We start from the raw sequence: 27,362 nt of genomic DNA on the forward strand, positions 1-27,362 counted from the left end.
CTCACCATTAGACAAAATCACGTATATATCACCTCTTGGAATTTCAGCTTGCTCTCCATCAATGCAAATTTCCTTTATATAACTTCACTTTCATGTATGATTTTGACTGTACTGAATGCAACTTCAGAGAAATGTAGCTTGGATTAGAAATAACTAGATTTGAGACATGTGTAAGGAAGCAGATTTTCATTAGCAGATTCAGCCATTTTTTTCCTGTATCGACCTTCCAATTTAGTCTACCTGCAAAATACTGATAAAAACAAAGAGATAAGACGGCACCACAGAAATGAAACAACTTCTAGTTTTGTTAAAATATCTTTGAACACCTCGTCAAGCAATAGGTTAGAAGAATCTAAGTAACAAATGTTGTATTATGAATCTGCCTAGTTTACACTGGAGATTATTCAAGGCTGTTGTCTGGAAAATAAAGTGGATTTCAACCATAATGCAAAGCATATAATAGCAAAAATACTCCTCTATGTATCTTTGTACATTAAGATTTTTATTACACTAGAATTAGTGCTGGGGCTTCTTTTTTTTTTTTTTTCCCCCTTAATTAATAGAATTATTGTTCCAATTTTCTTCACAACATTTTTGCTAGCAGACTTCACTCTACCTCCACCTTTTAGCTTTTCAGGAATTAGTTTTTAAAGACTGTTTACTAAGAAGAAGCATAAAGAGGAACATCATTAACACCCAAATGGTGCCCAAAGCTTCAACAAAACAGTGAGGACATGATGACACCTGTAACATAAAAAAAAGCAAGAAGTACTGGCCATATCTATGTAAAAGATGTCTTGACTGTTTGCTTAGGTCTATGATAAACCACTTTTTTAAAAGTATGTATCACACAGCACATTAGACCAACACCACAAAGTTTCCCTTTCTAGAGGTTAAGTATCTGCTGAACAGTACAGCCAGTTCCTCGAGAAGATACAAAACCAGAAATACACTCAATTAGGTGAGTTTCAGGGCACGTAAATATTAAATTCTGTACTTGAGATTTCTTTTAGAAATTTAGGTAGACACTGAAGAAATCTGAATCTGTAAAATACTAGGATAAGTTTCAAGTTCCATGTATCTACACAAGAAAAAGTATTCTTTACAGGATGACCATGATACAGCCTACACAGATAACTGATAGTTTACCAACCATTTACCAGCTCTTCTCCTTTCCCATGCTGACAGACACCACTATGAGACTCTTATAGAATGAAATGAGAGGTGCCAAAGTGCCTTCAAATAAAAACTGAATAATCTACGAGAAGTTACTTTATTTCCTTTTTAAATATACATATACAAGATATTTTATTTCAAAAGCACAAGAACATTATACAAGTTTCAAATTTACATTTTTGCAATTTAAGATACCAGTATGTGCATTATCAAATAACTTCTGTCAGCTTGGATGAAACAGAAATAAGTGGCATAAGCATCCTGCAGTCACTAAATACAGATTATACTCACAGTGAACAAAACTGCATAGTAATTTATGAAATGAAAGATGACCACGCTAGTCAGTGAATATGGGAGCCATTTGCAAAATCAGTATGTGCAAATGTACAGAAAGATGCAACTTTCCTCTCCCACTTCTTTTAACTACAAAGATTTCCAGAGCTTTAAAGGAGCTCACCTGCTCTTACCAGCTCCTGCCCTTGTATACTACGGTTCAGACAATAAAACAAAATAAAGTGATCTCACTGCATATTGGAAAATGGAAATTTTGTATCAGTGAAGTGCAAGATAACTGAAAGTTTTTGATAACTGAATATGTAAATATCAGAGGGAAATAGTAAGAGAATACAGGTTTGGTATCAATGAGGCATTTGCCAGCCTTAATTCAATATTTTTGTTGGTAAGCAGTGTTTTGATGACATAAAAATCACCAGTGCATTCAAGTTTTCATTGCAACTGTTCTAAACTCAGTATGTGTCTCAAACATGTTTTAGAGAAGACTAACAGAATTAATGTTTGTCTTCAAAGAGTTTAATATTCAGGTTTAAAATTCTGACAAAATCAAAATAAGGAAAATAATCTTAATTTCAAGAAACAGAATACCTGGAAAATATCCCAAAGCCAACTTTTTATATCACTGGGAAAGGGTTACAGCAAAAGTATTTTAAAGGTATTTGAAACCAGAACAATGTTTAAGATTATCGGTATTCCATCTTCAGATTAGTTATGGTGCTGTCCAGTGCACTCATACATACATACTCAAAAAACATTTTAAAAAACCCCAGAAGAATGGTATTTAAATCTAAATCATTAATTGTGATTCTACTATCTCTCATGTAATTATGGGAAAAGAAAAGAAATCATACAAAAACACACTCAGACATTAATTTGAAAGCTTCCCCTTGAAAGCCTTATTAAAATGGCACGAAAGAATCCAGATAGCAAAGGGGCAGGGAAATTGAGGGTAATGACAACTTCAAGCTTTCACATGGAAATGGCATCTCCTGGGAAAGATTTTTTTACCCATCACATTACAAATTCTCTCACATATATTACGACTGAAATTCAGAAAACAGAACAACAAACATTTAGAACTGAAGCACAATCACATATAATTGAGAGAGAGTTCAATCACAATGTGCTATTAACTACTGTAGGGGAAAGAGAGAGACTTAGCCACCTTTTCTTCTCTTTTCTGCTCTATCTGGCACTAAACCACTGAACATGCTTCCCAAAACACACCATTTCATTTATGCAGACTCCAAAACATGCTCCAAATAGTGACAGGGGATGATGAGTGGAAAATCCCTCAAATATGGGCAAACTTATTTCTGATTCTAAAACTTGCTGCTTTTGGGCCTTGATTCTAGTCCAGTGATAGCTTTGAAGGCCATTTCCTTACCAGAAGTCTCTGGCTCTTGTACAGCTTACAGAGCTACACTGCAACTACCTTCCAGGAGTATTTTAATTTTTGATTCTTGGGGAAGGTCCCAGAAGACAAACTGTAAAGGAAGTAAACCTAACCACAACCTAGGCAAATGGTGAAGCCCTAGACCTCTTACGATATACATTAATGGAGGAAAGATTCCTTAGATAAAGTGCAGTTCTGGCAACGCAAAAAGCACAGACTTAATTTTTTGATGCAACAAGCAAGATGGTGATCTTCCAATGCACTTTCTAACCCACATTTCTCATTTAAAGAATTCATCAATAAAAACTCTTCATTAAATCCCACGGTACATCTGAATGCAAGCTTTTTCTGTAAAAATTACTCTTTATCGTACCTGTTGCTGCAAGTGACTAAAGACCTGGCACCACTTCCACTCCAATGTTATCTATTTAAAGCTTCACTAAGCTTGGGAAAAGAACCCAGGAAGAAAGTAAAGGAGGCTTTTCCTTGGAAACACCACTCAGATATGTTCTCAAGGCATGGAAGAGACAAATGTGGTGTGTACTCTGAAACACACCATTTGAGAACTGTCCTCATGAAAATATATGAAACAATTTAAACTTCTGAAAAAAATGGATATAGTTCTGGTTCAGTAATAGTTACAGAATGTGGTTTTACTTTTTTTTAAAAAAAGAAAAAAAGAGGAAAATATATTATATGAGTTTGTTTCAATGCATCAGTGACACATCCAACCTAGAGAATCCATCAATTAATTGTCTGAACTACAGAAACCACTTGAGTAGATTTTTTACTGCCACCCTCTTTCTTTTCCAAAGCACTGCCACAGGTAAGAATTTTCACTAAAATTAAGAGACTCAGAGCAGTTGCCAGTTGAATCCGAAGAAGATCTGATTCGTTTCTTGACTCCTGGCAATCTCCTCTATGATGCAGTGCTGCTGCCACAGCAGATGGAGCTTCCGGTAACGCTCCTGACATAAGTGGAGGGGATTGCCTCTTCTTCAGAGAGGAAAAGAGAATAACCAGTTAGCATACCAGAACAGCAACTGTATAGGTTGCTAACATTAGCATGAGACTAATTAAATACTAATTAAATTCCAACAAGTCTATTGGAAATGTAAAAATATCTCTACCTGTGACAAGCAATGACTGCCACTTCTATGATGACATTTCAGCAATGGCAGTTCTGACATGTTTATGATTAAATGCATACAAACATTCTTGAGAAAATAAAAAGTTTAACAGTATCAAAGAAGTGTATTTTCTCATTATAAACTATCCATTCCTGACTGGATACTGCCATTAGCTCCTCAGGCCAAGACACACACTACATACAGTGCTGTACACACTAGCCAGAAGAATGTGTTGTCCAATGAATATAAGAAAGCAAGAGATATAAAAATGGAAAGGCAGGAAGTCAAGCATTTACTTACTTTAGACCTGGATCTGTTTCTCCATATTCATCCAAGTAGGGTGCCGGATATAAGCAGCCCCTGGTTTTACCTTCAATGAGGACAACTTTGCATTCCCTGATTCTTAAAGAAAAGAATAGCTACATTTAAAATACAACTCCAAGAACACACTTCCCTTTTTGGTAAGCTATAATTTATGTCAAAGTATTGTTTTTCTATCTCAGACAAAAAGAATCAAATGCTTTGACAATGTTGTGAATTCTATCCTTCTAATACTCCCCTTCATTCTTTAACACACTGAATTCTGGCTACTTACTTGAGAAACATGCAGACTCCAGCTCCACACTGAAGAGCGTGAGAAGTACAGGCTCCCAGCTCCTCCCCATTCACCAGTTCCTGACAGCAAGTATTCTGGGAACACAACATTGCCCCACAGAATAAACACAATACTGGGTGTTTTTGTTCATCGTCAGAAGACCGTGGGCATCTAAAAGAAGTGTAACCAGCGTGTTACAGTAGGAATTAAAACTTTAAAAGAAATGTTGACTAAGGTTAATGTTCCTTAAAAATACTCCAAAAAGACCTAGCCAACTAATGAAAAACCCCAAGTCATAATCAAACAAAAACCTAAGACACATTATGTCACAATCATTTCACATATCACACTGCTTGAAATGATTTATCTGCAAGATATCTGCTTTGAGTAGGAGGCTGAACTACATGATCAACAGAAGTCCCTTCTGACCTCAATTATCCTATGATTCACTCTTCTTGGCATAAAACAGTGCCATCATCTGGGCTTGTTGTGTCCACTGCAAAAATAATTTTCAGGCTTATGGCCAAACCAAATGCACATTGCACAGGAGAAAAATGAACAGCAGACTAAGCGATAAAAAATTTAAATGCTGTATTATCAAACACAAATTACTTCATTTAGCAAGCTGTTGTGTTTCACATTTTAAATGAACAGGTGCTAGTATTGGCCAGTATAACCATAACAATGCCTTCACTTCAAAATAATTTCTATATTCTTTCAACAGCAGTTACAGTAAATGCAATAATATAAAATTCACTAAAAGTGACAAAACGCCTAAGAAGACAACTAAATATGCCTCATCTTACCTAAACTGAGAGGCTTGGTTCAGAAGGCAACTGTAGTCTTCAGGAAGCTCTATTAAATGATTTCTTTTCCTAGGATATCTGCATAAGTAGAATAGAACTATTATGAGAATAATGAAGATCAAAGTAAACAATGGAATAAATAACCAAGAATCCCTGCTAAGCTTTTGGTCATTTCTGCAGAAGTCCACAATTCTAGAGCAATTCTTCAGTCCTGGAATCCCAAGTGAGATGCTCCACATGGGAGCTTCAGCATTTCTATATTCCAGCAAAGGCACTGAATTAAAATTCCATATAGAACCTACATACATGAAGACATTTCATACTTCAGTTAGTTTTTGTTCTTTCCTAGAGCAGGACAGATTACTTGTCTAATAATGTTGTACAATCTCAAAGAGTCGCTGTATGAGGAATAATAAACAAGACATTTAAAGACAAAGATACTTCTAGTAGTAGAGCAGAAGGAATAAAACACAAAGTCTCTAACTTGCTCACAACAAGCACTTTATTCTTTCATGTGTTTTAAGTGAAAAACAGAAGAACAATAAGCTTACCTTATTGTGATGCTTTTCCCTTTCAAACAACTTAACACCACTGGATCAGCACACCACCTATTCCAAACAAACATTTGCAGATGACAACATTTGATAAAAATAGACATTTAGGTTCATTAAATAAAACTAGTAAGTGATAAGCAAACACAAATCAGTAATAAAAGCATTGATAGTTCTACCTAAAACTTTGCAAGGAAAAACAGGGGTGTTTTTTTATAGTTTTCTTCAGTAGAATGTTTTAAGTTTGCATACAGGAGGAGAAACCTATGTGAAAAAACACCTAAAATTATCATCATGCACATGAAAACACAAGATTTACACAGAGTTAAAAAAATGCATGCAATCTTCAGACATATTTTGTTTTTCAAAGTGGGCTACAATACACAGCACCTCTTGAAATACATGCGCTAAAAGACACAGCATAAATAAATATTGTACAATCTAATAGAAAAAAATTGCTGTTTTTATTAAATAATCATCACCTAATGGTTATTTTACAATGGTTTATTGCATGATGTGTGCTTGCTTAGAATGACCAAATGTGTCTATCAAAACAATGGCAGATATTGGCCAGTTACTGAGCAGAGGAGCTGGTATGTTTAAAATGTCTTAAGTTATTTCTACAAAAAAAAGAAGGGAGAAATAACTGCAACAGATGGTCAATCTAGTATGCTTCATTTAACACATTTCTCAACAATCATCAGATTTAGTCTTCTGAAATAAGATTTTGTGAAAAAACATATGGGAACCTGCATGATGATTTGGCAACTGTTACTATTACGTTAAATATGCAGCCTCCTACTTGAAACATCTTTTTCTGACTGGCAGCACTGTAACTATTTGTTAATCCTGCTTCTAGTGATCTTTCCCAGTGTTCACAAGCACCATCTTCTGTGTTCTCTTAGAAGAACTTCTATGTCTTTAAGCAAATATGTAGGAACACGACAAACTTATTTAATAGTTTACTTGTAGAAAATAATCTAGTAATTTATAAATAATAAAATATACTACAAATTGAATTGATCATAATAAAACTGTATGTAAGGAACTGTTTAGGTCAGCTATAAGGACTGCTGGAAATCAACAGTTCAAATGAAGAAATCTAGACAACAAAGGCTGAAACAACTAAAGGTTAAAAAACCCAACCAAACAACAATGCAGTAAAAGCCAGTGTGAGTCAGATTTCTGCCAAGAACCAGAAATAATCATTACTGCCACCAGGTGATCAAATGGTCATGTTAAATACACAGAGACATTCTCCAACACAATATAGCTGGATTATTCTTAATTGGGGATGATATGTTGCCTTATTGATTTTGAAGCTTTGAATGCAGAATTTAACTAATTCTTTCTTTACTGCTAAAGAAAGAATGTTTTCTTTACTGCTACTTTCACAAACTGAAAGAGGAGAAATTTAGGTTAGAAATTAGGAAGAAATTCTTTCCTTTGAGGATGGTAAGATACTGAACAGGTTGCCCAGGGAAGTTGTGGATGCCCCAGCCCTAGAAGTGTTCATGGCCAGGCTGAATAGCAGGTTGGAACAGCCTGGTTTAGTAGAAGGTGTCCCTGCCCATGGCAGGGGGACTGGATCCAGATGATTTTTAAGGACTCTCCCAACCCTCTAGCATTCTATGATTCTATGACTGCAGATGGCAATGTATGTAATGCTCAAATTGTACCTTTTCACTATTAAGCCAATTTTAACATCCACCAGTCTATTTTGCAAATGCTGAGAAGAAATACAAAGCCTCACCCTACCAGCTACATGATTTTCTACATTCTCATTTTACAGCTCATGTAATCAGCACTTTTGCTGCAGACAGATTAAAAACAGGCAAATGAACTATTGCTGGCATATCAAACAAGCAAAGGTTTAAAATAACTTCTGTCTGTATGGTTTCATGTAGGTCTGCAAGCACTAATCCCTTAAACTGAAATCATATACTATTGGAATTATCATAAAATAGAGAGTGTTTTGTGTTTCTGCAGTGCTTTAAGGGACTCAGAGTACCTGTGCAAAGCATTTAGAACTTCACTATGAATTTGAGCTCAGTCACTTATTATCAGTTTTAATCTAGAATTCCCACAGGACCACCACAACAGAAAAACATGGCCTGTCCAGTCCCAGTTAGTACCTTTGAAGCAGTGGATTTACTGTGTCCCAATATTCGTGGAAGAGCAGGAACAAATTTGTAGGTAGAGAGAGGTAACTACAAAGTGCCTTGAATTGCCCTTCTTCAGAAACTGCAAAAGAAAACAGTTTAAGTGTTTAAGCACTGCTGAATAATTCACTCAAAACTAGAAATCTCCAGATCCCTTTTCCATTGACTAGTCTATATCCTACAGCCTCAGCATAGATCCTACGTAGTAGAATTGGATATTATTCCACCAACTTAATCAGAGCTATAATAATTTGGATAAGCTGAGGATCTGTTTAAAGAAATTTGATATATATTATTAAGTATTTTTTTAATGCATAAGTTACTGTAATAGCAGAATTCCTTGCTTAAATTACTGCATAATATGTAACAGAAGCACAGTAGATCTCTGGACTTGCATTTTAGTTTTCCACTATCCTTATGACAGTCCTCAATGACATTAAATTTTGCTGTAATCAAGTCAGTGTTAACATTACATAAAATTGGGCTAATTTTATGGTTTGTTGGGTGGTCATTTATTGTCTCTGCTACAGAAAGTTATATTGTTGGTTCACCAGAAAGACTCCTCCCTACAGAATCAAAGATCCAGACTCCTGGTAAGGATAACAGTGTATCCCAACATGCAGAGATTTTGACTTGCATATCCTAATAAAATTCAAAGTTGTTCACAGTTTATATAAATCAATTTTGTATTTTAGTTGTGGCATATTATACATGCTATATTTTGTCTCAGTTATTCATAAAAAATTCTTTACAAATAGTCAATGGTTCTGTGTTTCACTGCATTTTGACACATGATGAAATATTTCTTTTTGGTGTTAGGACCAGTAATGCATTAGGATCCTTCACAGAAGAGGCCAAAATTTTATGTGCTTTGTATCTATTTGGCTTTGTTTTGCTCAATCCCTGTATCTTTAGCATTTGCCAACATTAGCATTACATAAAAACATGGCATTTTAAAAATATATTTCAGGCAGTTTCTCAGGTGATGTAACCTAAATTCCTGAAATTATCCTTAAACTGCTGAATCTTTATCAACAAGTACTTACTATCAATACATCACTGATAATTCACATATTTGCATATACTCAGAAATACTCAGAAGTAATGTTCTATGCAAAGAAGGCCAAGAACAGCTCAGCTTCACATGCCTGTCCCTTTCCTTACAAATTAGTAATTCCTTCATTTTCCAAGTCTTACTTTCCTGTATTGACTGTTGTTAAGTTATTGTGAATATTTAAAAATTCTTTCAAGACAAAGAAGGTCATAGATTTGTTTTCTCATATTTACCTTGTAGTAGCTCCTCAGGTGGAGAAACTCCCAGCAAATAATGAAAAAATAAAGCAGCACAACGAAGGTAAGGCATGATGCCTTTTTTAACACAATCCCACACAAGCCAGCCTGGAATATCCTGACTAAAGCAACTGTAAAACACAAATGAGAAACAGCTGCAGTAGTTTATAGTGTAAATCATTCTAGCACTCTCACATTTTGGCTAGCATTGATAGAATGGTAGCTGTGTAGAAGGAAACCTCATGTACCCCAAATTCTGTGAAACACAGCCACCAGCACTTCCAACTTCCCCTTTGCCCAAGGAATGAGTACTGAGTTTATGAACCACACCTGTATTAAATCTTCAAATTAGACAGCTGTACCTATCAGAAAAATAGGCATTAACACTCAAATAAACAATAATGTTCAGCTTTACACTTATCCCCCCTTTCTAGTAGGACCATTTCATTCTTCCTGGATTCCATTCATAACACAAGAGATCTAAACCAAAATAATCAAAGTAAATTTAAAAAAAAAATACTGCAGTTGGACATATTTCTCTCCACAATGGATACAGGTATTTTTTCATCCACAGGTTAATGATTTACTCTGCTGTCAACAAAAGTAGCCACTTTTACTAACACTAGTTTCAGTGTTCAGGAGCATGGCAAGAAAGCACAAGGCACTGTGCTAACTCCCCATACAAAATGAGTACTTTTTTTCCTGTCTTCTTTGTTGCCCTGTGGATTGCTGACTTTCCAGGAAAATGTAACACAATTGAAGTGCTACTTACCCACTGGTGTACTGGGAAACCTCTCTACAGAAAGACTGTGCAGACTGTGCCTCCTCACTGTTGTCAGATGAGTGAGCAGCAGGGGATTCTGCACACAAAAAGATGAATCCACTGTAAATTCACTCCATCCTGACACACTTGTCTTAGAAATACTAAAACTTTGATTTTAATTATTAAATTGCATTACAGAATTAATTTTGCTTTAATTTTCTTAATTCTTTTCTATTTGCTGTTTTCTGTCTTTAAAATGTTCTCCTAAGACTGAATGCTGTAAAGAAGAATCAGGATTACTCCCTCATTGCTTATCCTTATTGCAGTAGAGAATTGCTTTCTTCCCTTGAACTTTTGAAGTTGTCCTATGGAGCTTAAGCTACAGGAATTTTTAAAAACACCTAGATTTTTTTAAATTCCTATTATACTGAAGGAAAAAAGTATTAGCTAGAAAGTCTATTTGGTAATTTTTAACAATGTTATGAAACAGAGAGATAAATTCAATTCTCTTCTATCAGCTCACAGGATTCTGTATTTCAGACCTGGGTATTTACTAAGTTGATGGGTAAAGAAAGTTTTATTTCCCAAATCCATGTTGATTATCACTGCACAGCTCAGTGATGCTGGCAGAACTTTGATTCTCCTACAAGGAGTGAAGAAGGCAAAATCACCCCTCTGAAATGAGTGACTGAAACAACTACTGGTATATCAATAACAATTTTGTTTTCTTAGCCTACGCACACAAAACAAAACAAAATAAAATGCTCTGAACTTGATGTAGCACTACTTAATTTTTACCAGAAAACACCAGAACACTTATTACTACCTAGGCCTAAGTGTCACTTATTATGAGGACGTTTATATCTGGAAGACGCTAATGGTATCAATCCATTATTTTTAAGAAACTGTGCAAAAATACCAGAAAAATGCAACACACATACACATCTACCTGTTGCTGAAGAGATGATGATTTGCATTATGTGTGCCAGTGTTGTCAGATGGAAGAGGTAGAGGTGGTTATAGGCTGAACTAACTGATGAAGGTTGCAAGTCTACAGCATCTTCCCAGTATAAAGATGGAAAGGATAACACAGCTCCCACCTACAGTGAAAAGGAATAGGCAAATATTTAAGTGTCAAAGCTTTGGTAGTAGATAAAAGGATAACAATTATACTCTCACTATACATTTGTAGATTAACATACTCCAGCTACAGAAATACATCTTGCCAGTTTTAATTCAAAGTGTAGCAAAAACTTACTGGAAAGTAATAACCATTTGTGCACTAGGGCATGTAGGAAACTCAGAGCTGCAAGGTAATTACCAGTTTAGAGATATATCATGCCCACTTCCTAAAAAGCTTAATTTCTGTTCTTTGACACAAGACAAAACACACTGAAAAAAGAGCGAAGTGAGACCAAGTATTAGATACAAGGGCAGCCAAGGCAAAACAGATTTTATTCCGTAAGATTGGTTTTGTTGGCTGCTTTGTTTTCTGCTTGCTTGGGGTTTTTTTAACAGCAGAAAAATCTATAATATAGATTTGTATTAAGGACAGAAAGATGAGGCTAAGAAAAATAGAGAAGGAAATGAGAGTCAGTGTGAAGGAATCAGAAGGTATTAGATACTGACTGAGAGGGAAAGTGAGGGAAAGAAACTGAGTGCATTTCTAAGTTTATTTTTTATGCTTAATAACAATGGAAGTGGTAAAAAGAAGATCGAGATTGCAATAATGAAATTTAATAATAACAAGACAGCAAAGACTTGAAAGTTAGCAGAACTAAAAGCAAACATATATAGCAGTCATATATAATTGTCAGATTGTGGTTCATGTATAATCATTTGACTCATTCAAGTGAACAGATACTATTTACAGAGTACAGTACACAAAAATGTATGCTCAAAATAAAGTATTAATACAAAGAATAAAATAAACCCGCTTACCAAAACGTGGAACATATCTACTTCTAAGAGTGATGGAGTGTCTTCTCCTTTAAAGTTTGGTAGGAGAACTACAAAATAAAGGTATCAATTATACATTTAGCATGTATTTTCTTCCTTTGGATTGAACTACAGTATTAGAATCTGATTTTACAGCCTCTATCTTTTCTGTATTTTCATCATAAAAATGTCCAGATCTCTAAAGTAAAGATCTATTAAATTAACTGCTTACCACTGATTTAATTGATTGTGCATGTTTAGCTATATATCTAGCATGTTTAGCTAGATTATTATATTTAGCTATGTTTAGCTGACAATTTTACTTAATATATTTTCAAAATTCTGAGGCGTATATGTCTCCAGCTCTAATAAATCACACACAGTGTTAAGGGTAAAGGTACTTAGGCACCTCAACCCTACATCCCCCACAACCTCATCCAATACAAAAGCCTAAGAACCTAAGAGCTTTATCTAACGGAAAGCAAATCAGAGAGTGGGATTCACTAAGGTTACCATACTAACCCAACCAGTAAGAAACATGCCTCAAACTAGCTCTCCCTGAGACTGAAATATCCTAAGCTAGGCTTCAAGCAGCCTTTTGAAAATACTCGAAGTCACAGAATTATAGAATGGTTTGCACTGAAAGGGAGTTAAAGGTCATCCAATTAAACTCCCTTGCCTAAGGCAGGAATGTGACTCTACATCAGGTTGCTCAGAGCTTCATCCAATCTGACCTTTAACACTTTCAGGGATGCAGCAACCACAACTTCCTTGAGCAGCCTGTTTCAGTGCCTCACCACCCCTACAGTACAGAAATTCTGCCTAACAGTTAATCTAAACCTAGTGTTTTTCAATTTAAAACCATTCCCCTTTGTCCTGCTCCTATCTACCTCTATAAAAAGTCCCTCTCCTTCCTTTTTATAAGCCAAATAAGGCTGCAATGAAGCCTTCCCAGGGTCTTCTCTTCTCCATGCTGAGTCTCAAAATTAAGGAATACCTATTTTGTGGCTTTATTCACCTGTTTAGAAGAGAATTTGAGTAATTCTGAACATTGTCAGAAACAGTTGGTACTCATCTGTTCCAGACTTTACTATCTGTAGGTCTGGGGTGAGTTCAGTCTACACCACATCATTTCAGGCAACTGAAATGAGCACTTATCAAGTACTCCAGCCCTTGCTTCTGTGCTGTGTTAACCTGTGTGCCACTTTGGAATAGAAATATCTGCAACACAAAAGGTAGTAAATAAAAGGAGTACAGTACCTCCTAGAAGACGAATCAGATGTTTCTGAATCAGGACCTGTGGGGATGTTGTTCTCTGAGCAGCTGCAAACTGTACTAATGCTTTAAGGCCACTGTGCTAGAGCGCAAGAGAAAATGATTCAATGGGAAAAAAGGCAAAATATATAATGATACAGAACTGTAAAAACATATCTACTTCTACATAAACATAAAAGACATTTATAAATGAATTTAATATGAACATCCATATATAAGCAGACATACTATTCTTCCAAAGTGCTCTTTGTGCAATGAATCCAAACATTGAGAGATATACTCAGCAGAGAATGATCATGATGTTAGCAGTTTCAACAGGTTTATAGATGCATGTATATTATAAATAAACTTTTTTGTTTAAAAACATTGTATATCTTACTCATCCATACCTGTCTATTTTGTAGAGATCCAAATAAAGGCTTGCCCTCTGTTTCCAAGAGGTTTTCTTAAAATTAAACACAGAAAAAAATTAAGTTGTTTTTTTTCTACTGAACCTAATACTAGTTTATTCTTAATATATACACTCCTTTTTAAAGCTCAACTCATTGTTATAAGAGAATTCTCTTGGAAAAAAAAAAAAAGTCTGTCTTAAATGGCATGGATCATTTCCAAGATAAATTATTGTAGTAAGCTTTTTAAAATTTTCAGTTTTCAGATCTTGCTAACTAAAGATTTAAAGCAATGCTGCTTCACATGAATGATGATAAAACATTCATTCTATGCAGTCAGATTTATTTTCAGTTGCCCTTATGCAACACTCAAAACCATCAAGTTACATTTACAGAGATGCTATGCAGCCATCTCACCCTCGTATTTATCACAGAACCTTAGACAGGCAGGTCCATCCTCACTAGACCAGGTTGTTTAAGGCCTTATCCAGCCTGCCCCTGCCAGGGCTGGGGCAGCCACAACAAGCCTTGGCAACCTGGCAAAATTTGCACTACTGCATTTGACTGCAGTTGAAAGGAAATACTTTGAAAACAAAACTCCCAAGTTGGAATACAGTTCATCTTTCCTCCCTGAGTGCATTGGTTCTGAAGGAATAATAAAGAAAAAATAAGCTGATAAAAATAAGAAATCAAATTAATTGAGTAAAAAGGTACCAATTAAAATGTTTTTGTATTTTAATCACTTTTCAGAGACGAAACAGTACACTTGGAATTTTTAAATTTTATTTAATTGGGAGATTTTGGTTTGGAGGCATCTTGTTGTGGGGTTTTGGTGGGGTTTTTTTGAGTTTGTTTGTTTCTTTCAGGAGTCTGACTTTTGGCAATTATACCAATTCATATCAATTGGGTCAATGATGCTTTGAACCTCCTCTAGAGGCTCCTCTGAAGTTCCTTGTCTAGGCAGCTTGGCTATGTGCCCATTAAATGGTTTTAATAACGCACTATAACTAGACTCCAGACCAGCATACTGAAGCTATCCAGGCAGTTTGGCTGCACAATTTCACAGACATCTGCTCTATTTGCAAACAAAAATGAATCCAAGGAAGTGGTGTGGCCTAGGATAAGTCAAACTGCCACACTGGTCCCTCTGCCTTTATACTCTTCTCCTCAAGAGCACCTGAATTTTCTTTCACTAACACAGGCCCTCAACATCACACCTATGATAACAATTATTGCATTTAAACACTTGCTGGCAAACTCTTCCTTGATAGCCACCAATATCTTTTTTCATATACCAAACAAAACCAACCTGCACAGTATTAAGTAATGTTAATAAAGTGGGTGGCTTCTGGTATTTTCTCAACCTTTTTGAAAATACAGAATCCATCACTAAAGATGCAATCAGTTCTCTGACTATTTCTGCCTTATCAGAATATTCACAATTTACCTCAAAACCTTCTGAACTTCTGATATTCCACTAGAGATTTAAGGCAGACTAAACTTCTGCTTCAACAGGTTCATCAAGAAATACTTGGCATAGTTGGCAAATCACATGTATGGAAGTCTACAATTGCATTCTTAATCCCTTCATCATGCATTTTAGACCTAGATCTTGCCTTTTTCCCTGCCTGGAAGCCTCTACAGATTTATCCACATCTTCATGTTTATTACACAAACTTGTGTTTGTAGTACAGAAATGACATGAGATAAATAGGTATATTATTGCAAAAACTGAAATTATTTTTCTGGTATTTGTTTTGCCTTCAGAGATTCATGGCAGAGAATGTTTGATAGTTTTTTTTGTAGGTTTCTTGTTTGTTTCTTTTCCTACCAGGTACCTATTTGGCAATTTCAGAATATAAGAGAATTTCTTCTATAAATCCCATGAAAACTCTTTTAGAATACAGACCAAAACAAATAATGAGACGGGGAGTGCTATTTCACAGCTATTGGATATTTAGCATAGGAGATGCCTGCAGGTCAATGAACTTTGGCAGCCTGAAGATATTAATTGAACATGCTTAATGTTACAATAAGTAATGTGGAACATGACCACTAACTGCTGTCTCAAATGAAACTCAGTGCTGGAATTCCATAGCGTATTTCATGAGCTACTATCTAAGAAAAACATCCTATTATTTATATTGGTTTATAGATAATAATTCTGTTATTTTATATGCAGTTACATATCATTTACTTTGCTATACTTTACATATGGCTTGTACTTATGTCAAACTTATTTGTACAATCATATTGTATAAAATTAAACAATCAAGCAACTGGAACATTTTCAATTCATAAGAAGGAATAAATTGAAATTATGCTTTACCTATACACTGGATGGTAAAAGCACATGTGCTCCAGGTCATCATAGGAATCCGGGAATCAGCTTCATTCGGAGCAACTTTGAGCCCAACTCTGTAAATGGTGGTGGCAAAGAGAATAAGCATCTCCTTGATACTGCTTGAGTACTTGGCTCTGCAAAACCAAGACAAGAAAATTTCAGTCTCAATTATTAATAGTGTTAATTACTTTCTGGTTAATCAATCACCAAAGTCTAACAAAGTCTAAGTCCAAACCAAGACAGTTATTTATGGATGAAATATTGATAGCAAAGACTCTTTGTCTGGACAGATGAAAAAAAATCTCTAGTTTTCAGCAGTAAACAAGTACCTTGACAAAAAAGGCTTTACAAATTGAGAGATTAAGAGCCACCAGGCTAGAAGATATTATTTCTGTGTATTACCTTATAATTCATGTTAGAGAAATGCAAATATATCAAAGTAAAATACAATGAAAACAAACATTGAAAGAAACTAATTTTAAGTCCTGAAGCAAAAATAATAAGGTGCTAAAAATGGAAGACATTTCAAGTGTGTTCTTGAACACATTTTTTAGCATTTAAGCTCTTTTCAAATTACATTATATTGGTTTATATAAATGTAGTTTCATGTAAACAAGTGTTTAGCAGTTTTAGTGCCCTGTGAGGTTTTTTTCAAGTCGTACACAGAACTTTTTAACAGTAATATATGACATTTGTATTAATTCCCTATATCTTCATGGACAAAACAGTTGTACCACAAAATCTGGAGTTTAGCCAGGCTTATACCTAAACAACACTGTTTAAGTTTAAACTACAGTATGTTTCCCATAAAGATAAGTTATCAAGAAAAAATTTGATTATTGAAAAAAAAATTGATTCATGTTGTGTTTCTGACAAGAGAACATTTTTTTATTTTTTTACCAATAAAAGACATGTGGGTACTTTGCATACTTGTGTTGTCAGTCTGAAGTGACAGAGTACTTACAGCATGATCTATAAAGAAATAAGGGACAGCTGAGCTCACTTGAAAAGTATCTACCCATTCATTCTGTTTTAGTGGGCAAATGCTTTTGCCCACTGGGACTGAACATGCTTAATGTTACAATTAGTAATGTGGAACATGATCACTAATTGCTGTCTCAAATTAAACTCAATGTTGCTATTGAATTGAATTTAGAATAGAATAGAAACAGACAACAGCTCTATTTCTCTAAGTGATCCATCATTGTGTCTAAAACCATCTGCAATCTATGTCCAAAACAGACATGTAGCAAGAAAATCAAAGCAAATGGATAATAAACAACTTACTGCCTAGAGGCACAGCAAGTAACTCAAATCACTGGAATTGTGGATTAGAAGATTGGAGACTCCCAGCTTCATACCAAGAACATAGTAAGTACCAGACTGGATTTGACTAAAAGGTGCACTCAGTTCCTCACAGATTCAATACTCAGTGAATGTTTATGGAAAAGAATAAGTAAGCCCCAAGTCAGACCAAACAAACCACGTCTTTCCTTCAATACAAATTCTGAAGCATACCAGGGATACAGAAGGGAAAACTAATATAATGCAGAAAATACTTCCAGTAACACTTACGAGGACTGAACTCCAAAACTAAGGATGGAATGGAATTCCAAAGCCGAGTTCCCCGTTCCCTTGTTGGTGAAAGGTGGAAGATTTTGTTTGTCTCCTTCCAGGAAAAAAAAATAGATCCACATTAAGAAGCAAAGAAGCTGTTACAGTTTTTACAGCAGTTTAAGAAAAGAGAGTTGTCTTTTTATTTCAAACTGATTTGAAAACAATTGCAAACACACCTTACCAGCCAGCCTATATTCCATGATTCCTTAAGTAACACTTGACTCTATTCCCCAACACAGTAGATTCTCTGTGCCTTCTGTTTTCTAAATACTTTCCTTTTGTCCTTTATAATTTAGTTGTTTTCTTTTTTACTACCTCACAGTCCATACAAAAGTTTAATTAACCATGAGCATTAGTCTGTCAGCATCGTCTCCAAGTGCACGTAATTTTTTTTTCTACAGGAAAGATGGAAATAATTTAACAAAAGCCAGAAAATTGGTGAGGGCACTGAAATCAAGACATCAATTCAGAAAAGGCAGTAACTTTTATCCCTGGCTTTATTTGATACTGTCTTGATTGAGAGCAAAATGTATTATTTATTTGAAGTTTTCTGCTGGTACTAGTTAAAGCATGCACTGATGTATTTCCCACAGAATAGCTTAAAAATTAAGATAACAAACCTTTAGCATTTTTCACACTGTAGCCTGATATTCTGACTGTGACAATCTCCAGCCACCTAGCTAGGGACAGGATTTGAGCTACTGCCTCTGCATCCTCACTGAAAAGAAAAACAGAAAGCATGTTTTACTTTAACACTCAAAGAACCACCTTAACTAAAAAAGCAGAGGACATAATCAGATCCAAACATATTAACACACTATTTGCTCAGTTTTACTGGCTTCAGAAATGTTGAGCAAACAGTACAAAATAGAGTGCAAGGCTAAATACTAGGTCTAGGTACTTTCTCATTTGATTTCAGATCCAAAGAATAGGCAACCCAAAAATGTTTTATAAAAAATAAAATATTTACTGACAAAAGAAGTATATTTGGCTAAACAATCAATAAGGAGATACGCAGTATTTTATACAGATAGGAAAGCTCAAACCAAGTTTTCCCTCCAAAAATTTGAAAAGCTGACCAGTCCAAAAGTAGTATTTCCTTTTTTTCTTTAAAGGTTATCCAATCTGGTGCTTCACCTGTTTATTTTTTGAGCCTGCAATGGAACGATAGGAATCACAGTATTGCACAGAGATTTGCAAAGTGGACAAAGATACTCTCCATTCTCCAAGTCAAATATCTGTTCAACATGCAGACGTTGTCGGAAGTTCAGCTGCATGGCTTCAAAGTACCTACAACATTAAAAAGAAAATTACTAGAAAGTGGAATGGCTCAAATGCAACATGAACACAAAGGTTCAAAGCATAATTATACAGCAAACATTTATCCAAGCCAACAAACAAGTCTTCTCCTTTGATTTATAACTCTTCTACATGCTTGGATGTTAAAATAATAAAACTTTTGAGCACACAGATGAATTCATGCAAAAATACATGGTATATCACTGATTGGAAAATGATGGCAGGTTTTCCTTGCTTATAATATCCTTATAAATTTGATTATGATTTTGCAGACAAGCAGTCCTTCCATTTTTCTACTCCTCCCTCTTATCTTCAACATAATGAAACACTGTATCTAATAACTCTCAGGTGCAACTAACTATAGTAAACAGGCATTGAACATATGGTCATTTAATTTCAGAAAACACTGCTGGCAACATTTCATGAATGATTAATCAGCTGTCCATTGTAATTACTGAGCCTGATGACTAGACAGTGGAACTGTAGTCTTAACAGGAAGAGAGAATAATATATATTAGAACATCACACTTCAACTATTTTAAATTGAAAAGGAAATACAAAACTATGATCTTTTCACAGGTTTCATTATAGTTTTTGGCCCCTCAGTGGATGCAGTAAGCCTTCAAATTTCATTATTGTCTCATTGGTATTTATGGGAACAAAAAGATCAAACATTTAAATTTTCTTCTCTGGATACAAATTCACTCCTAATGCTCAGACCGAGTATGTAGGATCTTAGAGAGAGAGAGAGATGAAATTAACTTCCACACCAAGGTAAAGGTAATAACTAGTTTTTTATTTCTGCTTTAAACCATACATCTTAAATAAAATAAAATCCCATTTACATGAGAAAAGAAAGTGTTTGTGCAGGAGCATCTGCAGAAGTTCTAATGAATATAGAATATTTAGGGAAGTATTTTGTTATAAACAAAAACCCATAAATTTATTTTCCCCAAATTCACACAAGTATGTTTTTGCAAGCAGCTCCTCTTCCTCATACATGTCATCTACAAGGATATTCCATTCCTTTCAACTCGTTCTGTTTTAGAGTATTTGGAGCACTTTTGGGCTGCACATAAAAAGATATGGCAGGTATTGTTTGGAGGAGTATTAGTAAGTTCTAGAATGTCTTTATGTAGTAAATAGAAAACTATACTTAAACCTTCTGTGCCATACCATATGTGAAGAACCTGTTGTCCATTTTAAACTCAGTAACCCATACAGCAAGTCATCTTTTCTTAAAAAGAGCAAGGAAACTGAGCTCCAATGTTGCACTACTTAGATCTACGGAGATATAGATGGATTTGCCAAAAGCAGATGCATTATACTCAAGGAACATACTTCTGTTCAAGTGTGTGCACCTATCTGTTCTGTACTGATGTTTCATTGTAAAAAACAGCATTATACACACATTTAGAAAAGTGAAAGCTAAGCACTAGAAGTTTAGTATGATTTTTTTAAAGTAAAATCAAGGACAAACAACAAACCTCAGGAGATTATTTATAACACATGTCATACAAAGAGTAGTTTGTAATTGCATGACCCAACTCTATCAGTTGATAATACTTCAGTGGGATTATTTCTATTATTACTTCACACTGCTTATACAGTTTAGACTTGCCAGACCTATGTGGAGTGAAATGTAGGATGACTGTATCCTGCAAGCTTGGGCATTTAATGTTCAGGTTGCATTCAAATCCAAAACACTTGGTCTAATTCTTGGGTCCCCCAAACAACAGAAATCCAATAAAGTCTATAGCAATTGCATCAATTATTCACCCTTACTTTTCATTAGGAGTGTCTTCACTGATATGGGAGGGGTCACAAACAAATATTGGTAGATTTTGCAATTTTTCTCTAAAATAGATCTTACAACTAAGTATCAGAAACAAGGGCACAAACTCTGTATTCCAGACTCCAACAGATTTAACCACTCATATTCCTCATATTCTATTCTGATGCTAGAATCTCCTCTAAACACTCATTGAAATAGATCAGTTTCACCCTTTAGGAATTGACCTGGGGAAGGACTTTCAGAGTATTGTTGCTAAATGTAAACCTACTCAATATGGTTTCTTATTCTTGACCAGTTTTACTCCATTGTTTATATTTGCATAAATTAGTAAATCCTTAGAGATTCTTCTCTGGGTCATAGAAGGCCCTAAAATTTTTGATGATGATCATCTTCATCAAGTCAAAACATCTCTTGTTCCATATTTCATTTTTAAATTAGTACAAATAGTTTTGATCCCTTAATTAAATATTCACTTACTGTACTTTGTTTTCAGTGTATTAAGATGATTTGGAAAACAGATTAATTAAAAACTTCTAAAAGACAGCAAAGACACATCCTTACTTCTGCCAGCAGGCTGCATGCATTACATGACCACAGCTCCCTGTGTGGGTCCCACAAGGTAAGTCAGGGTGCATGAAGAGAGGATCTAGTGTATCTAGAAACACATAGCAGAAAAATTATTGAATGAACAGTAACATAACTTCCCAGCAGTATGAACAGAAATTAACAACAGCATATACAGAATATGAGCCTTCAGATCTTATTTTCCTTTTGCAGTACCACATTGAAGCTCCACTTGGTTAATTTTTCCAGACCAATCATGCAGCAGAGCAATGACTAAGAGTACCCATTTAAACTACTGAAGAGTTTTCATATAAAGAAAAAGATGCCAGAATTCAAACTGATTAAAAAGAAAAAGGGGTGCTTCTGTACTGGAACAGATCTGTGTTTGGATTCACTGTCGCTGACACTTTTACTGTCTTTCTTACTTTATTTTTAAATAAAAAGAAAACTACTAAGGACAAGTAGGATGAATAATTTCTCCAACTAATCCCATATATTTTCAAACCACTGACACAGAAAGCACTGCTGTAAAACAAATATCAAGTCTGTCTTTTACTAATTTTGCACAGTTCTAAACAACAGAAACATTATGAGAATGTACTGATGTCTTTGTGTTGTACGTGCTCTCAAAGTGGGATCCCACTTTTGCTTTGAAGATATCTAAACTATACTGAACAACAGCACTCCTTCATGCCTCATCTGGAGGACTGTTCATGATTTTGAACAAATGCACTTGAATCTGACAAAATGAATGAAAAAAAAAGAAACCTAAATTGCACTGAAAAAAAATCTGTTTGGCAGCAGCTGAAGCTGCCATAAGTCAAATGGAGACTGAAATAAGAAAGTAAACCTTGGTGTAACACTGAATTGCCACTATCTGCACCTTCTGCTGTGGGAACAAGCATTTTTACATTTATTTAGATATTGAAAGTAAAAAGTTCTTACAGGCCTCCTTGTAACTGAGGAGCAGCAGAGGACCATGCAGTAAGGTATGAGTACTATAAACAATGCCCAGAAACAGCTTTAGAAAAAGGAACTACATTCCCTTTTTTTTTTTTTCCAATTATTTCAATAGCCCAACCACTACAGAAAATTTACAAGTGCATCTGACTACAAGAGCATAGGACTTCATCTGTACTTCAGGATACCACGGGAAAAAGAAATGCAATTAGTATATTACCTAGATAAAAACTCTAAACAACTGGCTCAAAATGTCATTACCAGTAGTCTGCTGATAAAAAGAAAAATGCATCAAGCAAAATTCTGTAGGAGTTTGTCCTAGGCCTAGGACAATTCAGTACTTGTTAATGATCCAGAGGAGTAAACATAAAACATCTTATTAGCGAAGCAACTTTGAAAACGTTTGTAAGCAAAAGAACAAATAGAGTAATACCCTGGAGAAACATGAAAATTTTATGATCTTTCCTCTGGTAACAATCAAGAATTTACTTCTAAACTAAAGCAGGAATAATGAATTGCACAAACATAATTTAAAGCTACTTTCTACATAGTAGTGTCAATAAAAAAATAGGATATAGCATCCATTTTGCTCTGAGCTGACCACAAAACACAAAAAACCACCCCCACATCTGTAAATAAGAAGGGATTTAAACTACAAGTTGTGACTGTACCCACCTTGAAATTTTACTAACTTCCTTCTTCAAAAAGAGAACAAAAATGTCAGTGAGTACTTAGGTTCTCCCCTATCCTTGTACTTATTTTCTTCTTTCCCTTAGGTAACAGACCAAAATTTCCATCATGTTTCATCAACTGCTACTTACAAAAGAAATTCTGCTGGGGTTTGTGCTCCCTGTTACCAACATGTTATTACACAAATGTAATTCTTGTGATTGTGTAACTTTCTTGTATTCAACCTTTTGTTCACTCGTCAGATGATATCATATGATCCTTGCTTAGTTTTTTTTTCATTTTTTTCATTTTTTCTATTATTGTTTTTCTTACTTCCTGGACATATAAGGGGGAGAAACCACAAACCAAAACAAAGCCCCTAACCCTTTTCAGATTGGCATACTGGCCTCTGATAATGTTCATTTATTTCCTCCATATTGGGAAAATTTGCAGGTGTACTTGAATAAACTGGAAATGTGAACAGTCTTGGGTTTTCTCCAAAGTAACTACTCCCATCAAATCTACATGTTTTATTAAGTCTTGTGAGATCAAAGCATTTTCTGATTTCCCTCAACAATAAATCTAAATCTTGATATACTTCTCATTTAAGTTTAAAAGCATGGATTTTAAAGCAATTCAGAAGTTTGCACCCTTTTTTCTCAAGCACAATAAGCCATTTATCACCCTGACCAAACAAAATAATTTAACTGGTTCAAAGACTTTGAGCTCCAGGTACAGAACTGCTTGTAGTCTAAGAGAAGAAAAATCACATACCTCCTGAGAGTTCAAGAATTCTGCTCCTATTCTGAGTTAAGGCAGTTGACTTCTGCACACAGGCAGATAATACCATGGCAGCACTTTCCAACTTTACTTCCTGCTCCTCCTGACAAAGAATACAGGTCAAAACTTCTTTCTCAGTGACAGATGGACCTCGTTTGGGACCCAAAGCAATTCTAGAGTAATCAATTGCTGAAGAGATGCTGTAAGATCAAAAGTGACACAGATATAAAATAACCAGTTGGATTTTCTCAAAAAAATTCTTCCACACATTTAACAAGGTCATACACTACAAGTATGTCTGTTTTTTTCTTACTTTTCCTCTTCCATAATAGCATCATCTTTTCCCTGGGCCTCCAGTGTGTTTTCATACAAGAGCTTGTGGGTTTCAATGAAATTCCTCTGCAAGGCAGACATCTGGGCCATTATCTTCTGACGGTGCAACCTCGCTGCTTCCGCCTTTCTCTTCCGCTCAGCTTTCTCTTTATCCTGACTGCTCTGTGTCTTACAGTAAGAGAATAAAGAAATCATGGGCAACTAAGAACATCAGAAAAGGAGAAGACTCCTTCCCCATTATAGGCATTCTAACTACTGACATCAAATTCCTTAACTGACGACATTTTAATGAGGAAAAAAAAAGTGAACTGCTATCTGAAATAAAAATAAATAGAACTCAAATCTTTACATGTTGACTAGGTTCATTAACTAAGACTGGACTTTTGTGGTGTACAAAAGGTCACTAGTATAATCCCTAGCCCAAAGATAAGATCAATAATACCTGAGAGAGTTCAGTAAGGTAATGTCTGTTCTTAAGAAATTTTAGTGAGATGAACATCAAAGCTTTCTCCAGAGTTCTGTTATTCTCCCCACAAGTGAAACCCTACTGAGTATTCAGTATCTCCCTTACAGAAATTGAAGAAAATTTTATTTTGAACCGCCTATACATGACACAACAAATATGTCAGCATTTTATGCATCTGTGTATTGTATTTTCATTATTCTTTATGGTACACTGGAAAACTATTGTTCTTCCAATATTTACCCATATCATATTTTCAAAAAATAAAGTATTTCTATGCTTTAGAAATGCAGAATTCAAAAAACACAGGTAGATTCTATTAAAACATATAGAACCTCTTCCCAACCAACTACTTAAGGGAGAAATATAACATTATACATAAGGTTTACATTCAAAGTACCATCCATTTTCCAGGAATTCAAACAACCAATTGCTCTATAAGTAGAATTGTAAGAGATTAATTTCTTACTGACTTCTGTATTTTGTTTGATACCTTACCAAATCTCATATGACACCTGCCTCAAAAAAGAAACATGGCATATGCTGTGTGGTAAGTTTAGAACTAGGTATGCAATGACCAGCCAAGAGATTTCTTGGCAGCAAGCTGTGGCCGAACAAAACGTGTAAGAGCAAACTGGTCTGTCTTCACTTACTGGCTAAGGGTAATTAGATTCTTCTTTTCTATTCAAATGCCAATTGAAAACACAACCACTCCATGGGACCAAAGTCATCTTTGAAATCTCCATTTCATTGTGTCATTTAATCACTAGATTCAGAAGTTATTTGGAGGGAAGGGCAAAGAGACTGACAGAATAATTAAGGCTCATGTCTTTCTACAATCAGGGCAAAGGACATTAACCTCTTGACAGATGAAGTAAATTACAAAACATCATTTAAAGTGGATTTGTATTTCTAGTTGTTGTAAAATGACAATAGAAAGGTGGTCAAATCACAAAGACAAAAAATGGAAAGATGAGTACAATTTACTTCCTTCAGCCCCCTCAACTGCTTCATCTAACTCAGAAGTACAACCAAAACTCACATTATCTGCTAATATTTCCATGAAACATGTTTAGCACAAATTTCACTTACTAAAAATATTATTCTTTGAAACTAAATCCTAGTAGACAACATATCAGAAATCTGTTTTGAAAAATCATCAATTTAGGCAACAATAAATTTAAACACGTTATTGAAAATAACTATTCAAAACATTAAATACAAGGCTTCCACTGAAGCTTTATTTTTATCATTACCTCATCACCTTTTGTAGCTTCTGAGCTTGATGTAGCTCCTATTGTTGCCAAACTAGATTTTTCTCTCAATCTTTTCACCATGTCAAACATCTGAAAACAGAGACTTAGATGTTAAAAATAAAATGCAGCTTGGCTCTTATAACAATAAAGATTAATACATTTCCAATGTTACAATATATAGGCACAGGAACGGGCAGCCAGAGAATTTGTGGATGCTGGAAGTGTTCAAGTGCAGGTTGGAAAAGGCTATAGGCAATCTGGTCTATTGGAAGGTGTCCCTACCCATGGCAGGGGCCTGGAGCTAGATCATTTTTAATGTCCCTTCAATTCAACCCATTCTATGACAGACAAGATTAAAACTCTTGGTATTCCCTTTCACCTTATTTTTAGATTTTCAAATGGATTAAACCACTCAATACTCCTAAATAACAGAAACACCCAAGGCTGTATGTCCACTCCCAGAATACTGCTTTACTCATTATTTGCTACTCATTATTGCAACAAATATAAGAGGAATATACATTAAGATGTCATTACTAAAATAAGATACCCAAGCAAAAATTAATCCAATACTTGAAAGTACAAGTGGCAAGTACAATGCTGAACAGATGAAAGTTCTCAAGAAATCACTGCAGCTGTAAATGGATTATACATAGGAATCATAACACATTTCATATTAGCTTTCTACACTACTGAAATCAGATCATACTTATCTCTCCTTTGCATACCTGTAGTATCCAATTGACTGTGTCCTTCTGTGCCTCTAACTGGGGAACTCTCTTCAGTTTCTCCACAAGCATTAACACATTCACAGCATTCAAAGCTGAGCTTCCCATTCCTTTACAAAGTGAAAAATAGGAAAGGGCCTTCAGGGAAAAAAAAAACCCTAACATTTTAATGTACTTACAACCATGGACATGCCTTAAAAGATTGCTAATTATACACATACATGGACACAAACTGTGCAGTTACATTTCTGGTATAATTTCATCTGTTTATTTGTTATATATACACTATAATTTATCCCCTTGCAGATCAAATATTTCTGCTTTAGAAAATTTTTGATTAATGTCTGCTTAAAAAAGAATCGCCTTTCACGTCAGGGGGAAGCAGTAAAGCTCTTTAGAGCTTACCTGTGTTAGCTAACAACTTAGTGTGTACATGTTTATTTCTAATCGCAAAAGCTATTGTAATTACAATAACTATTTCCTTCCTCACAACTTGGTCAGAGTCCATAACATTCTAGGCTCTTCTCTAACACAAGAATGCTTTAAAATGGAGACCATTCTCCTTAATGATATTTCATTTGCCGTACTTGTCATATGGAATTAATGTTATGTTTTTAGAAGGGAGACATATAGATTGCAAAAAAGAACTTTCTTTTAATAAACTGTGTCTAAATAAGAGCTTTTTTACAATAATAGTGATTATTTTTGCATCCATTTCATGTAAATGAAAATGGTTTTTCTGGTTATGCAAAACTAAAGCTAGCAAAGCATTCTCCACCATCTCAGTTA

At 35.0% G+C, this 27,362-nt stretch overlaps 1 protein-coding gene across 2 annotated transcripts in view; it reads right to left on the bottom strand.

The window, feature by feature from the left end:
• Window positions 1-1,257: 1,257 nt before the first annotated feature.
• The window catches only part of UBR1 (ubiquitin protein ligase E3 component n-recognin 1), a 49,239-nt gene continuing 23,134 nt past the window's right edge, over window positions 1,258-27,362 (bottom strand). For both annotated transcript variants that reach the window (XM_033514896.1, XM_033514895.1), the window contains exons 26-46: window positions 26,574-26,683; window positions 25,846-25,935; window positions 24,107-24,294; window positions 23,788-23,993; window positions 21,382-21,475; window positions 18,864-19,016; window positions 18,347-18,444; window positions 17,685-17,778; window positions 16,095-16,243; window positions 13,766-13,821; window positions 13,362-13,458; window positions 12,105-12,172; window positions 11,113-11,263; window positions 10,173-10,260; window positions 9,398-9,531; window positions 8,084-8,192; window positions 5,949-6,005; window positions 5,398-5,475; window positions 4,592-4,762; window positions 4,297-4,398; window positions 1,258-3,862 (exon numbers count right to left, since the gene is read on the bottom strand). In XM_033514896.1, the coding sequence (XP_033370787.1) occupies window positions 3,721-3,862; window positions 4,297-4,398; window positions 4,592-4,762; window positions 5,398-5,475; window positions 5,949-6,005; window positions 8,084-8,192; window positions 9,398-9,531; window positions 10,173-10,260; window positions 11,113-11,263; window positions 12,105-12,172; window positions 13,362-13,458; window positions 13,766-13,821; window positions 16,095-16,243; window positions 17,685-17,778; window positions 18,347-18,444; window positions 18,864-19,016; window positions 21,382-21,475; window positions 23,788-23,993; window positions 24,107-24,294; window positions 25,846-25,935; window positions 26,574-26,683 (2,435 nt within the window). In that variant the 3' untranslated portion in view covers window positions 1,258-3,720. The remainder of the gene's footprint in view (window positions 3,863-4,296; window positions 4,399-4,591; window positions 4,763-5,397; window positions 5,476-5,948; window positions 6,006-8,083; window positions 8,193-9,397; window positions 9,532-10,172; window positions 10,261-11,112; window positions 11,264-12,104; window positions 12,173-13,361; window positions 13,459-13,765; window positions 13,822-16,094; window positions 16,244-17,684; window positions 17,779-18,346; window positions 18,445-18,863; window positions 19,017-21,381; window positions 21,476-23,787; window positions 23,994-24,106; window positions 24,295-25,845; window positions 25,936-26,573; window positions 26,684-27,362) is intronic.

Source organism: Parus major, chromosome 5 (assembly GCF_001522545.3).
Source record: "Parus major isolate Abel chromosome 5, Parus_major1.1, whole genome shotgun sequence".
Taxonomy (NCBI): Eukaryota; Metazoa; Chordata; class Aves; order Passeriformes; family Paridae; genus Parus; species Parus major.